The sequence below is a fragment of the Zingiber officinale genome, chromosome 9A (genome assembly GCF_018446385.1).
Source record: "Zingiber officinale cultivar Zhangliang chromosome 9A, Zo_v1.1, whole genome shotgun sequence".
Classification (NCBI taxonomy): Eukaryota; Viridiplantae; Streptophyta; class Magnoliopsida; order Zingiberales; family Zingiberaceae; genus Zingiber; species Zingiber officinale.
The window spans coordinates 9939243-9956910 of record NC_056002.1 but is presented as its reverse complement, the minus strand read 5'-3'; the positions used below and the strand labels follow the sequence as shown (position 1 = coordinate 9956910).

The window sequence follows — 17668 nt, the reverse complement described above, 5'->3', positions numbered from 1 at the left end:
CCATAAAAGGTTCCCAGTACTGACGTGGCGAGGCACATGGCCTTCTTGGATATGGGAGCAACCACCACCGACTAGACAAAACCTTTAATAGAAAGCTAATATTTAATTTCCTAAAATAACTTTAGGTTAACCAAAGAGAACAATCAAATCACAAGGAAAAGAAAGAAACAAAAGAACACAACTTCGAAAAAACATATTCAAAATACTAGAACGTAAGCCTCTTGTATTTGGTATTATTTCCATAAATAACTAGCATGATGCGGAAATAGAAATTACTAGTTATACCTTGTAGAAAAACCTCTTGATCTTCTACCGTATTCCTCTTCTAACCTCGGACGTTGTGTGGGCAACGATCTTCCAAGATGAGAAACCACCAACCACCTTCTTCTCCTCCAAGCAAGGTTCGGCCACAAAAGAAAAGCTTCACCAAGGAGAAAAACCAAAATACTAACCAAGCTCCAAGAGATGCTAGCTTTCTCTCCTTCTTCTTCTTCTTCTCCGAGTAGTATCCGGCCACCACAAGAGCTCCAATAGAAGGGTAGGGTTCGGCCACCACAAGAGGAAGAGAGGGAGAGGTTGGCCGGCCACACCAAGGAACAAAAGAGGGAGAGGAATAATAGATGTTATGTCTTGTGAAGGCACCCTCACCCCTTCTTTTATATTCCTTGGCCCAGGTAAATTAGGAAATTTAATTACAATAAATTTTCCTTAATTTCCTTGACATGATTTAATTAGAGAAATAAAATAAAATTTCCCCAATTAATTTGTGATGGCCGACCACATCATTGGAATACAAAAGAGGACAAGTTTTAATCAACAATTAAAACTTCCTAATTTGTTTCCGGAAATTTTAAAAAATAAAATTTCTCTTTAAAATCTCTTCATGGTTAATAAAAGGAAATATCTATAATTTTAATTTTATTAACATGTGAATAATTTTAAAGATAAAATAAAACATCTCTTCCAATCTACAAATAAGGAAAGAGATCTAATCTCTTTCTTTAATCTTTTGTAGATCTTTTACAAGAGAGATATTTTAATTTTAATTCTCTTTAAAATATATCTTCCACATAATAATAAAAATTAAAATTAAATTTCTTTTTAATTTTATTTGGCCGGCCCTACTAGCTTGGGTTCAAGCTAGGGCCGACCACCCAATAATATACCTAGGTCGGCCCTGCTAGCTTGGCCGGCCCCCTTAGGTGGGTATAGAAGGTGGGTATAGGTGGGTATAGTACTCTATAAATAAGAGGCTACGATAGGGACCGAGAGGAGGAATTAGTTTTGGTCTCCCGATAAAATTAAGCATCCCGTGTTCGCCCCGAACACACAACTTAATTTTATCAACGATAATTCATTCCACTAGAGAACTATCATTGAACTACCGCACCAATCCCAAATTACATTTTTGGGCTCCTTCTTATTATGAGTGTGTTAGTCTCCCTGTGTTTAAGATATCGAATGTCCACTAATTAAGTGAGTTACTGACAACTCATTTAATTAATGTCTAAGTCCAAGAGTAGTACCACTCAACTTTATCGTCATGTCGGACTAAGTCCACCTGCAGGGTTTAACATGACAATCCTTATGAGCTCCTCTTGGGGACATTATCAACCTAGTATCTCTAGGACACAGTTTCCTTCTATAATCAACAACACACACTATAAGTGATAGCATTTCCCAACTTATCGGGTTTATTGATTCATCGAACTAAATCTCACCCATTGATAAATTAAAGAAATAAATATCAAATATATGTGCTTGTTATTATATTAGGATTAAGAGCACACACTTCCATAATAACTGAGGTCTTTGTTCCTTTATAAAGTCAGTATAAAAGGAACGACCTCGAATGGTCCTACTCAATACACTCTGAGTGTACTAGTGTAATTATATAGTCAAGATAAACTAATACCTAATTACACTACGACCTTCTAATGGTTTGTTCCTTTCCATTCTGGTCGTGAGCTACTGTTTATAATTTATAAGGTACTGATAACATCATCTTCTGTATGTGACACCACATACTATGTTATCTACAATATAAATTAAATGAACAACTACAAACAAATGTAGATAATTAGACCAAATGTGATTCTTTATTCATAATGAATGTTTACAAAGCTTAGGCTTTCAGTATACACTCCAACAATCTCCCACTTATACTAATGACTAAGCTGCCATATCTTCTACCATACATCTGATTCCCATTCCCTCAACATGCCGATCGAAAGCTTTCGCCGGAAGGGCCTTAGTGAAAGGATCTGCCAGGTTATCCGCTGATGCAATCTTGGCGATGACAACTTCTCCTCGCTTCACGATATCTCGTATCTGGTGGTACTTGCGCTCTATATGTTTACTCGCCTTATGAGCTCGTGGTTCGTTCGAGTTTGCAACTGCACCGCTATTATCACAATAAATTATGATGATCTTGGGCAAACCAGGAATCACATCTAAGTCCATTAGAAAGTTCCTGAGCCATACTGCTTCTTTAGTCGCCTCGAGGTCGCTACATACTCGACTTCCATGGTTGAGTCGGACATTCGCTTAACACTCCTCCATGAAATGGCTCCACCTCTAAAGTAAACACATAGCTGATGTAGACTTACTGTTATCCCTATCCGATTGGAAATCAAAATCTGTGTGGGAGCAAATCATCCGCTTGGTATACTAGCATATAATCCCTAGTCCTTCTCGGTACTTTAATATATGCTTTACCGCATCAATGTCCTTGTCCAGGTTACTCGATATCTGTGACCATGCCTCACAAGAAAACAAATATCGGTCTCGTACATAGCATTGCATACATTAGGCTTCCTCTGAAGCATAAGGAACTGCTTTCATGTCCTCTATCTCTTTTGATGTCTTTGGAGACATCTCTTTAGATAAAGCTACTCCATGTCTAAAAGGTAAGAAACCTTTCTTGGAATCCTGCATGTTAAAACGAGCAAGGATTGTATCTATATATGAAGCTTGGGATAGACACAACATTCTTTTCTTACGATCCCTTATAACTTTGATCCCAAGAATGTGTGCACATTCTCCTAAGTCCTTCATATCAATTTGTTTGGACAACCATACCCTTACGTCTGATAATACTTTGACATTGTTGCCAATTAACAAAATATCATCTACGTATAGTACAAGAAATACCACCACGTTTTCGTTACACTTCTTATATACACAAGATTCATCCGGACTTTGAATAAATCCATATGACTGGATTACTTCATTAAACCGGATGTTCCAAGACCTTGAAGCTTGCTTCAGTCCATAAATGGACCGATTGAGCTTGCACACTAGATGCTCTTTGCCTTTTTCAATGAACCCTTCTGGTTGCTTCATATGGATGTTCTCTTCAAGACTTCCATTAAGGAAAGCTGTCTTGACATCCATTTGCCAAATCTCATAATCCATATGAGCAGCAATAGATAAGAGTATCCGGATAGACTTAAGCATGACTACCGGTGAAAAGGTCTCCTCATAATCGATTCCCTCTTTCTGAGTGTACCCTTTCGCAACAAGCCTAGCTTTGAAGGTTTCTACCTTCCGTCGTCCCTCTTTTCCTTTTGTAGATCCACTTGCATCCAACGGCTTTTACACCATCGGTGGTTCTACAAGCTCCCAGACTTTATTAGAGTACATAGACTCTATTTCAGAATTCATTGCCTTTTGCCAAGATCTGCATCTATATCTTGGAGTGCTTCGTCGTATGTTCGTGGATCGGGTTCATGTTTACCGGGACCAAGTCCAAGACTCTCCCAAAACATGAATCTTTCAGTGCCTTACAACCCTCCCACTCGACGAGGCATCTGTGGTTGTGTATCATGTGTGACACGTGTTGCGCTCTTGTGGTACTTCATCTTGTATCGTTGTTGAAGTAGACATGTCCTCTCTAAGTTCTTCTAAAACAACTTTACTCGGGCTTGTGATCCATTATATAGTCTTCTTCTAAAAGCGGGCATTGGTGCTAACAATGACCTTCGGTCTTTAGGACTATAAAATAAACCACCTTCGTTCCTTTGGGATATCCTACAAACACGCGAACTTGTACGAGATTCTAACTTATCAAGATCTTGTTTCAGCACATGTGTTGGACTACCCCATATCCGAATATGTCTTAGACGGGTTTCGCCCATTCCACAATTCTATGGGAGTAGAAGGCTGATTTAGAAGGTACTAAGTTCGAGCATACACTGCTGTTTCAGAGCATATCCCGAATTTGGTAATTCTGAATAACTCATCATTGATCTAACCATCTCCATAAGAGTCCTATTCCTTCGCTCTGCTACATTATGTTGGGGTGTTCCAGTGCGAACAATTGGGATTGAATCCCCCTCGATAAGTAATTCCTAAACTCTCCTAAGAGGTGTTCGCCACCACGATCGGATCGTAGTGTCTTGATACTTTTACCTAATCGTTTCTCCACATCACCTTGTATTCTTTGAACTTATCAAAGCACTCGGACTTGCGCATTAGGTAAATATATCCGTATCTTGAATAATCGTCTATGAAAGAGACAAAATATTCAAAACCTCCTCTTGCATGGACGGACATAGGACCACACAAATCAGAGTGAACCAACTCTAACACTTCTTTGGCTCTATACCCTTGGCCTTGAGCGGCCTCTTGGTCATTTTACCTTCTAAGCAAGATTCACAAGTTGGAAAATTTTCCAACTCTAATGAACTCAAAGTCCATCGGCTATAAGCCTCTGAATCCTACTTAAATTAATATGACCAAGTCTTAGATGCCAAAGATATGCTTGGTTCATTTCTGAAGGTTCTTTTCTCTTATTAGAATTAGAAGATGAGTTATAAATTTCCATGTTTTGCTTTGTGGAAGAAATTGGATTTAAAGTATACAAATTGTCAACTAATGCACCAGAACAGATAATCACTTTATTTCTTTTAATAACTACATCGTTACTGAAAGAAACTGAATATCCATCTATAAACAGTTTAGAAACTGAAATTAAATTCTTTCTAAAACTGGGTACATAAAGACAATTTCTTAAAACCAAATTTCTATTTCTACTAAAAGACAAGTAGACGTCTCCCACTGCAACAGCTGCCACCTTAGTAGCATTGCCCATGTAGACGGTAATCTCCCCTTCAGATAGTCGTCGGGTTTCCTGGAACCCCTGCAAGGAATTGCAGACATGATCAGTGGCTCCCGTATCTACACACCAGGTGCTGGTAGATAACACCGCTAAACATGTTTCAACAACCAGAGCATGAGATATACCTTTGTTTTGGTTCCTACGAGGACAGTCCGCCCTGCCCGCTTGCAGATGAAGCATTTGCCCTTGACTTCTTCACTCCTTAAATCCCGTACACTGAGATTTATTCACTTTCTTTCTTGAACCGACTTGTTTCTTCTTCTTCTTTCCTTTCGGTTTAGAAGTAGAACCATTTTCGATAGTGAATTTGAGCATTGTGACGAAATAATCCTTCTGCCGCTTGAAGTTACATAGTAGTTCCGCTAATGAATAAACCCTCTTATTCATATTATAGTTCAAAGGCTTTCAAAACTTCTAGGTAGCGTTGGAGGATCATATCGATCCGGGTTTCCCATCAATTTCTCCTCCAAGGATCGTATCTCGTTCGGATAAGCCATCATCTTTAGGATATGATCCCTTACGGAGTACCCTCTTGCATGGTGGTCATTATCTTTCTCATGGCTTCTTGCCTAGAAGCTCTATCCGATGACCAAAGAGTTCCTTGAGATTGTTCATAATATCATAGGTCGTTGGTAAATCTTGATGTTGCAATACATTTGACATTGAAGCCAAAATGTAACACCGCGCCATCTCATCTGCTTTTACCCATTTCCTATGATATTCAATCTCCTCTTGGGTAGATTCACGAGTAGGTGCATCAGGGCAATACATATTTATAGCTTTCAGAGTAAGAACAATGTCCATGTTTCTTTTCCAATCTATGTAGTTTGGTCCAGTAAGTCTATTCAGTTGAAGTATGATGGACAATGGGTTGAAAGACATCCTAAGAATCACAAATAACTTTTGGTCAGAACTCTAAATTTAGAATAATATTGATTCCTCAAACAATACTATTTTAAATTAACCAACACCTCATAACACCGTGAATCTTGTATGCCACGTTAGTGTGGACGTATACAAATTCAACATTTGTAAAAGGAGGGTTTTAACCCATTAATTTTATTATCTTGTCAACCTATCTTTTTGACAAATAAAAATAATAGTTGGTATCATTTGGTCACACAAATAATAGCAGTGACTCCGTTGGGGAGGATACTATTAGATGTGTCTAAGTGTATACCATTACTTGACACTAAGTCCATTAATAAGATTATGCCCCTTCCGTTGGGGAAGATCGCACGCTCTTAATTAATTTCCTATAGTCATCCAAAAATGGAAGTTTGTTCTAGTGATCCACAAACAAGCTCATCCGTTATGAGGAAGGCACTCAGAGCCAACGCGCAAGCTTGTTTGCATCACTTACAAACCAGTAATGGAGACCATGGGATTTATTAAAAAATCCCTCTCCCACTTAGTTATTTATAAATGAGGAATTTTAACTATGCTAGCCTACTAAACTTGTAAACTAACATTCACACACAGCACAATATAAAAGCAATAATTAGAAAATTTAATTTTCAACTATTATGGCTTTTATCTCTAATTGTCCTCCGTGTGTTGTCATCCCAAGCTGCTGCCATATTTGGCCATCGCCTCCGGGTCTAGCTGTCGCATCCATCTTGCTCCTAGTTCCGCTGCGCCTCTGGTCCTTAGAAGGTTCCACGCTTTGCAAGATTCGATCCGCGACATTAATAGAATTTTACATTTTGATCCTATATTCCATAAAAGGAATGTACATGTATCTAGATCAAAAATAAAATCCTAATAAAACTAAATACAGCCCCGTATTTTAATACAATCATGCACACATTAAATGCCCTTGACATGTCCAAGGGTCCAATCACACACATAATAACTAAAAGCCATAATAGTTGGATCCTGCATCCACAAAGTTAGCACATCCTACTATTATCCTGCCTAAATTATGTATGACATGTGCATAATTAAACTAAATACCAAATACAGAGGCAAAACCCTAGCTCTGATACCAATTGGTTGCTACTCGGAAAGCCTATAGGTTCCACTGTACAAAAATTTTGTACAAAGGTCCGAACCTTTTCCTAGCTACCATGTGTTCTTTTAAATTAAATTTTGGATCTCTGCGGAACTTAACACGCTTGATCCAAAACTTAATCTATTTGTTCTTTTAGGTTTTGACTTGGATCTCTGCGAACTTAACACGTTCGACCCAAGTCTCCTTAAGTTATTAATTCCATTAAATATTAATTTCCATAAAGGTTCCCAAGATCGACGTGGCGAGGCACATGGCCTTCTTGGATATGGGAGCAACCACCACCGACTAGACAAAACCTTTAATAGAAAGCTAATATTTAATTTCCTAAAATAACTTTAGGTTAACCAAAGAGAACAATCAAATCACAAGGAAAAGAAAGAAACAAAAGAACACAACTTCGAAAAAACATATTCGAAATACTAGAACGTAAGCCTCTTGTATTTAGTATTATTTCCATAAATAACTAGCATGATGCGGAAATAGAAATTACTAGTTATACCTTGTAGAAAAACCTCTTGATCTTCTACCGTATTCCTCTTCTAACCTCGGACGTTGTGTGGGCAACGATCTTCCAAGATGAGAAACCACCAACCACCTTCTTCTCCTCCAAGCAAGGTTCGCCACAAAAGAAAAGCTTCACCAAGGAGAAAACCAAAATACTAACCAAGCTCCAAGAGATGCTAGCTTTCTCCTTCTTCTTCTTCTTCTCCGAGTAGTATCCGGCCACCACAAGAGCTCCAATAGAAGGGTAGGGTTCGGCCACCACAAGAGGAAGAGATGGAGAGGTTGGCCGACCACACCAAGGAACAAAAGAGGGAGAGGAATAATAGATGTTATGTCTTGTGAAGGCACCCTCACCCCTTCTTTTATATTCCTTGGCCCAGGTAAATTAGGAAATTTAATTACAATAAATTTTCCTTAATTTCCTTGACATGATTTAATTGAGAGAAATAAAATAAAATTTCCCCAATTAATTTGTGATGGCCGACCACATCATTGGAATACAAAAGAGGACAAGTTTTAATCAACAATTAAAACTTCCTAATTTGTTTCCGGAAATTTTAAAAAATAAAATTTCTCTTTAAAATCTCTTCATGTTTAATAAAAGGAAATATCTATAATTTTAATTTTATTAACATGTGAATAATTTTAAAGATAAAATAAAACATCTCTTCCAATCTACAAATAAGGAAAGAGATCTAATCTCTTTCTTTAATCTTTTGTAGATCTTTTACAAGAGAGATATTTTAATTTTAATTCTCTTAAAATATATCTTCCACATAATAATAAAATTAAAATTAAATTTCTTTTTAATTTTATTTGGCCCTACTAGCTTGGGTTCAAGCTAGGGCCACCCAATAATATACCTAGGCTGGCCCTAGCTTGATTCCCAAGCTAGCTTGGCCCGCCTAGGGTGGGTATAGAAGGTGGGTATAGGTGGGTATAGTACTCTATAAATAAGATGCTACGATAGGGACCGAGAGGAGGAATTGGTTTTGGTCTCCGATAAAATTAAGCATCCCGTGTTCGCCCGAACACACAACTTAATTTTATCAACGATAATTCATTCCACTAGAGAACTATCATTGAACTACCGCACCAATCCCAAATTACATTTTGGGCTCCTTCTTATTATGAGTGTGTTAGTCTCCCTGTGTTTAAGATATCGAATGTCCACTAATTAAGTGAGTTACTGACAACTCATTTAATTAATGTCTAAGTCCAAGAGTAGTACCACTCAACCTTATCGTCATGTCGGACTAAGTCCACCTGCAGGGTTTAACATGACAATCCTTATGAGCTCCTCTTGGGGACATTATCAACCTAGTATCTCTAGGACACAGTTTCCTTCTATAATCAACAACACACACTATAAGTGATAGCATTTCCCAACTTATCGGGTTTATTGATTCATCGAACTAAATCTCACCCATTGATAAATTAAAGAAATAAATATCAAATATATGTGCTTGTTATTATATTAGGATTAAGAGCACACACTTCCATAATAACTGAGGTCTTTGTTCCTTTATAAAGTCAGTATAAAAGGAACGACCTCGAATGGTCCTACTCAATACACTCTGAGTGTACTAGTGTAATTATATAGTCAAGATAAACTAATACCTAATTACACTACGACCTTCTAATGGTTTGTTCCTTTCCATTCTGGTCGTGAGCTACTGTTTATAATTTATAAGGTACTGATAACATCATCTTCTGTATGTGACACCACATACTATGTTATCTACAATATAAATTAAATGAACAACTACAAACAAATGTAGATAATTAGACCAAATGTGATTCTTTATTCATAATGAATGTTTACAAAGCTTAGGCTTTCAGTATACACTCCAACAGGTTGGACTTCTTGGGCTCAACTCTCCACTTCTCATGAGCATGACTCCCAGCATAAACTCGATCGACTCCAGAGTCGGTCGGACCTCCGGGGCTCAGCTCCCCACTTCTCATGGGCATGACTCTCAACATAAATTCGACAGCCCACGACAATTGGACCTCAACATGGCTTAGCTCCCCACCTCACATGGGCATGACTCCCAACCTAAACCCGGTCGACTCCAAACCTATTAGACTCCCTCTAGGAGACAACATTATCAAAGAATTACAACCATCTATCGGAGAATAATGGTTACTCACTAGGGAATATTCTACTACTATGACATACATACGCAACAAAACTTTCCTCTGCCCAGAGGAGGGCTATCATACATCCTCCACTACGTGACATATTCTAAAACTAGAGAACACATCATTATTGTGTAGATTATGAGAAATGATATAAAAAATGTCTTCTCTGTTGTTTAGGTACGTGTACACACATACATCCATATTATTGTTCTACTGCTCATCTTTTTCTCCATTTTTCACCGAGACAACGGTTCTAATTTGAACGTCAGAGTGTCTACGCCAGAGCTCCCTCCCTGGTTCTCACTCTTAGGTGTTAGCAGTCAACTCGCCAAACCAACCAACCCACATATATTGACCCAAACTGAACTGAAAAAACTAAGGGCCGGATATTGCATTATCTGATCTAGTAGGGCCGGATAATTTTTTACCCCAATAACTAAACCAACCCAATCCGCGATCACCCCTGCTTGTAACAGCTACTGCCGATAAGCTGCTACACGTTATAGCAGCTACTACCGATTAGCTACTACAACATGTAATGAGTAATGTCTATTATCATTTTAAAATATTTTATTTTTTTGTTGTATTTATATTTATATTTATATTTTATATTTCATTGGATATACGGTCGGATATCCAAATAACTGACAAATCGTCGGATATCTGATACATAAGAACCGCGTATATAGAGTCGGATGTAGGGTCCTGATATATCTGATTTAGTAGAGTCGGATAATTTTTTACCCCAATAACCGAATCAATCCGATCCACGATCACCCCTACTCACTCTAATATTTCTATTTACTCTCTTGTGGTGTGCGTAAGTCAACGACTTCTAACTTTAGATCCTTTTTCTGTCAACATTTCTATCCTTTTATCGGTCACTCATCTATTTAGTTTCCGGACGGGATAAGATGGGATCACTCATTCTTCCAGAGCTCGAATGGGTAATAAGCAAGCAACTCATGAAGCGATCGATGGTCAACCATCCAGGCCATTAGTTGGATTGCACGTTGCAGAATGGAAGTGTCTTCATAGGAGGAGTTTGGGAGGAATCTTGCACTTTGTCATAATTAGCCTTAAGCCATTGAGCCATAATACATACTGCCCGAGGAAGGTGGCAAGAATGAAGAGCTTCTCGTAGCTATCGCAACAAGGCCCACCAAGGAAGAGAGCATTAAATATATCGGATTCAAAATTTTTTGAGCAATGACTAGGAGGGACATCAAAACTCCCTAGCCAGGTCTCAAGTCACCTCAATTAGTGGCTGAGATGATGACAATTATGAAAGTTTTCATAATCAACTCTATATCATTAAGGTTTTTTCCCCCCACATGCTCATAAAATTCTAACAAGCCATGGATATCACAAGCTTTCATGGTAATATATATCTTAGTCTACAAAGAAAACCAACAGACTCCACAACAGACTCACGACAGACAACCTTACCCACTAGATCAAACAAGGAAACACGAAATCAAACTGTAAGACACAGTCATTCTATGTCTATGGATCATATAATTAAAAAGTTACATGAGAGCCAGTGCATCGCAACCTTCACATAGCCGCCACTGCTTCAAATCTGGGCTCCTTGGCTTGGAACTTCTGCTTCACGTACACATCCATGTAGTCTCCGAACACAAACTTGGGATAGGAGGAGGGCGCAGCAGGGGCGGCCACCTGTGTGTGGCTCGCCACCAGTTCCGCCGCCGGCGCAATGGTGGCCTTGAGCGAGGGGTTGTAGAAGGAAGCGACGGAGCGGCGGTTGCCACGGCGGGTGGCGAGCACGCGGTGCCAAGTGCTCTTGTACCGCCCGTTGCTCAACACCTCGATCTGGTCTCCGGTGTTGATAACAATCGAGCCCTTCACGGGCTGCACGTCCAGCCACTCGCCGTCCTTGAGGATCTGCAGCCCGCCCACCTGGTCGTCCTGGAAGAGCAGGATGACTCCGCCGGCGTCGGTGTGCGAGCGGAGGCCGTCGACGAGGTCCGGCCGCGAGCATGGCGGGTAGTGGCTCACCTTGGTCCCGAAGAACGCCTCGTGCTGCCCGTTCCCGGAGAAGGCCTTCTTGATGTAGCCCTTCTCGAGGCCCAGGTTCTCGTCCATCACCTCCATTACCTTCTCCGCCAGCTTCCTCAGCTCCTCCCTGTACTCCTTCATCGTCTCCCTACACATGTTTAAAGCTAATTAGTTGATCATCGGTACGAATCATTCATTTATCCTAAAAGTGAAAGGCTTTTAGAAGATCAAATTAAATGATCTACCTGAAGGCAGGGGGATTCGACGGCCAGGGCTTGTCATCTTGGAGCACGAACACATCCTCCCAATCGACGTCCTTCAGTTTCTTGACGGCCTCCCCTTCGCTCTCTCGATCCACCAGCTCATTCAACAGCCGGACAGGGTTGGACGCGTTGAAGCCTTCCTCTCGCAGTTGGTAGCTCTCGGAGCAAACCTTCTTCACGCGTTCCAGCAGCTCCTCCGGAATCCCATGGTTCACCAGCTGCACACAAACACACAAGCAAGCACATCAAGCTCCGGAATCGAATCGCCATTCGAGCTCTGATTACGCACGATATATACCTGAAAAAATCCCCATTCTTCGCATCCATTGGCAATCTCTGCCAAGGTCTGGACCCTCTCATCGCCGTGCAGCCTTGAGAAGTCAATGACTGGAATCATCTTTGCCTCGATGGATCACACGAGAACAGGCTACAAGCTTAATTATGAAAGAAACTCTCTTGCAGTGGATGCCGGAGCTGCAGGGCCTCCGGTGGCCTTTTATAGCACAAATTTGTTGTATGTCAACTGCTAATTTAATGCCCGATTAAGAAACCAGTCATCATGGCCGGTGTAATTAGCTTAATTTAATATCCAGATAAGGTTAAATAAAAGCTGATCAAGTCAATGGGGGCGAGGCGATGCCAGGACGAAGAAGAACGCCTCCAGATAATTATATATATATTCATCAAAATTGAACCCTAGACCTGTAAAAGCATGGATTAGTACCCAAGTTAACGTACAGAGGTGTCGTGTCGGCAGGGCATTATTGCAGTGGACGCACACAGCTGGTCTGCTCGTGTCTGATGCTTCATGGCTCCATAACTCAGCCATGCTTTTTTCGTCTTCCACCCGTATGAGTCGCTTTCTCCGTTGACCGAATCTCAGTCTTCTCTTTAAGCCGATTACTAGCAGTGCTTCCCAGACGTTAATGGCAATAAAGCACTACTGCCAATGATTCAAAGCAAATTTAGGTTGCTAGATTCGCTGATCATGCTGGGAGCAATCTGAGAATGCAATTCTCTGCCGACTTCATTTTCATTCTAATTGAAAGCACTTCTTTCTTGTGGTCAAATGCATTCCTGATTGCTTCTGAAATGAAGTCCCCACATGGAACGTGGCATGCTTCTTATCGACTGTTCGACTTGCAGAAAGAATATCCCGTGACCTATGGCGTTGTCCAAGAACAATGTACCAAGGAGGGAGAAGACTTCGGTGATGCAGTGAAGGACAAGGCACTCGATTGAGTATCATGACTCAGAGGAGTATTAAGGAATCAAAATTTGAATCTCAAATAACATGAATATTTTAAAAATTAACTTTGAATGTGTACTTCAACTCGCTGTTCCACCTTTAAATTAGTATTTAGATTATCAAAGAAAAAAATAGATAGATAATTTGCATTATTGGTATAAGTAGCTTTCATTTTCTGTTGAGTCGACTTTGAACAAATCTAGTGCTGACTTAGAATTAGAATGAGAAGAGTACAAAATTAATTGCGTGGTGGGACATTAATTGTTGAAGAGATTGAAAGAAAGCCACATTTATAGCAAGTGGTTCAGTTTACCTGCCAATTTGAATGTTGAATGCTTTGTTCTGAGCACGTCGTATTATCCTTAGAAATATTTCAGAGCATTTCTTTCAATCAACCAACCATTTCAATGGTTTATTAGTTCAATCAATTCAAATACAAAATTGGTATAAACCTAATATTTTTAAAAATAAATAAATAAAACGACACTCAGCTAATCCAAATGTCTCGTTTGTTTTTTACTACAAATATTCTCTTTCTCTTTTTTTTTTAATTTTTATTTTTAAGTATTTGATTAAGAAAATAAGGATCAATAAAAAAACTTTTTATTCAATCAAAAATATGAGCCTTTCAAAAAGAAAACTTAAAAAAAAAATAATTATATATATTTTTCATAAGCCTTCTAGTTTATTAGTGAACTTTCTCTATTGGTCTAGGCAAATTCAATTCGTCGAATGGTCTTTGTCAGTCAACCAAATTGAACATTTATATGGATGGGCCAATTGAGACGAGCAATTCAGCATAGATACAATTGGTTAGACCGATTAATTAGACCAGTTAGATTGATTGAGCTCGTCTGACAATTTTTTTTTTTCTTTTTCCATCTCACTCTGTTTTAAAACCTTTTTAAAAATAATTTTAGACTGAAAATTTTGAATAGTCTAATAATCATGAATCCAACACTTACACTCCTATGAATGCTAAGATTGAAAGGCCAAAAGAAAATAAATGTTACAGGAATGAAGTAAATAATTAATTTTTTTATTACTTTTTAATTTATTCTAATGACTAATGAGAAATTTCTATGGAGCTAAGTTAGTCATCCAAGATTAATAAGCATAAGTGATATATGGTACAACGAAAAAAAACTTAGCTCTTTCTCGTTTTTCCAAAATGAAAAAAAAGGGTTTGAATACTAAGTTCCCTTTACAGCCTCATTGAGGAAGAGTAACGATCTAGAAGTTGGTTCATTGTCTTCCTTCCAGATTTCCAGATTCATTCAAAAACGCCATGATTCTGTAAGAACTTGAAACAATGTTTATTGGTGCAAGGGTAATGCTCCACTGCATCAAGTTCTTGCTTTTCAACTTACCAATTGCATTATCTTGAGGCAATACGAGATTAAAAAATTACATCCTTCCTCGTGAAAAAAGTATAGTCGTATAAATTTGCTGTTACATTTTTTTTCCCACTAATGCACAACTTCTCTCCTTTTGTTTATGTTGTTTTCAGGTCAACCATGAAGCTTCTACCAGCAATGAGGGCGGCATACCTCCATCTGGCTCATGTCCTGTTGAATTATGAGTTATAGTTAGAGGTTTAATTAAGAAATGGATTTAATCGAGCGCAACTCTTAATTACTATTTGACTTCAAAAAGTCAAAGAATGATTAAAGAAGTATGTCACAACCTTGCTGATCTGAAATTATAAAAACTGCCTCTGTTGTTGCTTCATAACTGATTGAGTCATGCCAATTGATTGGCACACGTAGAATTTATTAATTAGATGCATATTAGTCAATTACTCTTCAAGCTTTCAGTTCAAGTTGTATTATTGGCCTCATTTTCATGTGCTGAATTAACAATAACTCTAATGTCCACCATGATGCTTGACTAGCACCTCTGCTAGGTATTAACAACTCCATCTGCTACTCTGTTTCATCAGGTATGATAAGAAAGGTGGAGTTGTTAGGGACACAGCATGTTATGAATACTTTGGTTGGTAGTAGTCTCCATCTCATGTTTTTGGGCTCCATGATGATAGGAGCTGTGTGAGGCATGCACAATGGTTGCCTCATCCAAACTCTAGTAGCTTCTACTGGTTTAGTAAGCTTTGTCCATCAGAGAGGAGATCAGATTGACAACTGAATCATGTGGTAAAAGATGAATACGTTCGTCTCGGTACCCTCGTCAGTTCGTCTCAGGATTAACATGGAGGAGATAAATCACGGTGACTGAGAAGACAAGTGGTAGATGGGATGAGTTTACGCAAGTTACAGGGATTTATATCTCGTCAATCTCAAAATTCGACCCCAAAATCTCATGTGATAGTCAACCTACTACTTACAAGTGAATCATGGTGGCAAAAAGGCGAATACGCTCGTCCCCAGCGTCCCCGCCAACCTGTCCCAGGGTCAACACAGAGGAGGTAAATCACGGACGACTACTAGCCTTTGGAATAGTGACTAACACATAAAAGAGACATTTACCTCAATTTTATTGAGATTCGAACCCCAGATCTCATGATGATAACATCTCATATGCTAACCACTAGACCCATCCAAAGGACAACTTACAAGTAAATCATGCATGTTGGCCAACTGCTCTCCACCATCACAATGATGACCTACAAATTAGAATCAGAAGGGGAAATGACAATGTGACGTTAGTACGTCTTGCCCCCTTCATGTTCAGCTCTTTATCACAAGCAGCAAAGGCATGTGGAACAGTTGTTTCTCCTAGGGAATTCAAAGACAATGTGATGATCCTCTTCAGGTTCATATCCATACTGAATAGCTTTGTTTCCAACAGAACGATTTGGTAATTTACTTCCCAGATGAATTATATATACATATAAATAACATGATCCATATTGTATTTATTTTATTACGATATTATTATAGTAAAAAATGATTATGTTCACACATCTTCTAAAATCCGTTCTAATTTATGTGAAAAAAATAAATCACGAAGTCAGCTTATAATCGACCGTTAAATAATTAAGGGATGAAAGAATTTTTTTTCTAAAAGGCATGTGTCTATAGAAAATGGATGGATGTCTACCCCTTTAATTGTATTATCGAGCATTGTTGATCATATAGTAAAATATAGGTAAGTAAATTAGATACATAATAGGCCAATTTGAACCTATATCTAAGAAAATAATTTTATCTCATAGTAATAAACTGCGCTACGGCCTAGGTGCAATAACTGACGTAAATCTGATTTATTGATGGGAAATGGAATCGCTATGCCAAAGTATTAGTCTAGTAACATACAAAGCATCGCTGAAATGTCTTTAATGAAAGCTGAAATGTCCTTTCATTCAACTCAAGGTGGTTCCTTTCATTCACGTTAAGGTGTTGATCGGTTCTATGAAATTTTTTAATCTATCAGAATAAAATCAAAAAGTATAGATGAGGTATCGAGACAACCCAGCACTATGAGTGATTCCAACGTTACATACGTTTATTTATGCTGCGTGAGAATTTAAAAAACTTCGTTTACTATGCATGATTATTAAATAACATAGTTAATTTAATCACCGTGTTATATAATTATATTATTATATTAATAATTAGGTGGCAACTTTTTTAATGTGCTTAATTTAAAATAAAATTTGCAACGGCAGGACATCCAGGTTATCACCCAGATACTCACGATTCGAGCCCCAACTATGATGAATATGTAGGAACTTTTCCTCCAAATGTGGCATGCAACTAAAGGATGTTGGGCTCTTGAGCTACTTGCTACGAGTACTTCCCGATTTACCCTGGTGGCCTGTGGGAAATTTTCGTGGGGTCGGGCTGATCACCCCAGGCTCGACGTTACCCAGTCTGGTTAATCATTTTTTTAATTTAAAATAAAATTATATATTATATTAGCTATTAATAGGGTTGTAAATAAATTAAACGATCATAAACAAACTTAGCATTCAACTTGATAAGAGTTTATTTATGTTTGTTCAATACATACAAGATTAATTAAATGAACAAATTTGAGCAACTCGTAAATAAATAAATTTAAACACATATTGTTGGTGCAGCAGGCCGACAAGAGGGGAGGGATGAATTGCCTGAAACAAAAAAAAGTACCCTCCTCGTTCTTTCAACTCTTAAGGTGCAACAATAATAAATAAAAATAAAAGAACAGAATTAAAGAAGAGACTCAGAGATTGATTTGGTTACAATCTAGGTGGTTGTTAATCCAAGGCGGTTGAAAAGCTCAGTCAGAATTTCCTTCTCTGAAGATGGAGAAGCCTTTTACACAATAAAAACTTAAGTAGTTGCTAGAAAGTTAGTACAAGAGTTGATGATCAATTCCCTAGCTCCAGGGCCCTTTTTATAGGGTCTAAA

The 17668-nt window shown here is 38.5% G+C and overlaps 1 protein-coding gene across 1 annotated transcript; it reads right to left on the bottom strand.

Moving 5' to 3' along the window:
* Positions 1-11148: 11148 nt before the first annotated feature.
* Positions 11149-12683, bottom strand: LOC122021399 (1-aminocyclopropane-1-carboxylate oxidase-like). The gene is made up of 3 exons (XM_042579520.1): positions 12366-12683; positions 12050-12285; positions 11149-11952 (listed from the first exon to the last, which is right to left on the bottom strand). The coding sequence occupies exons 1-3, from the start codon at positions 12462-12464 to the stop codon at positions 11343-11345; spliced, it is 945 nt and encodes a 314-aa protein (XP_042435454.1). The 5' UTR covers positions 12465-12683; the 3' UTR covers positions 11149-11342.
* Positions 12684-17668: the final 4985 nt, after the last annotated feature.

Bases quoted from the DNA above. Each gene is read 5' to 3' on its own strand.
- LOC122021399 (XM_042579520.1), bottom strand. From the start codon at position 12,464: ATGATTCCAGTCATTGACTTCTCAAGGCTGCACGGCGATGAGAGGGTC. The intron at 12,286-12,365 runs GTATATATCGTG...GTTTGTGTGCAG, and splicing joins AAGAATGGGGATTTTTTCAG to CTGGTGAACCATGGGATTCC. The intron at 11,953-12,049 runs GTAGATCATTTA...AAACATGTGTAG, and splicing joins TCGAATCCCCCTGCCTTCAG to GGAGACGATGAAGGAGTACA.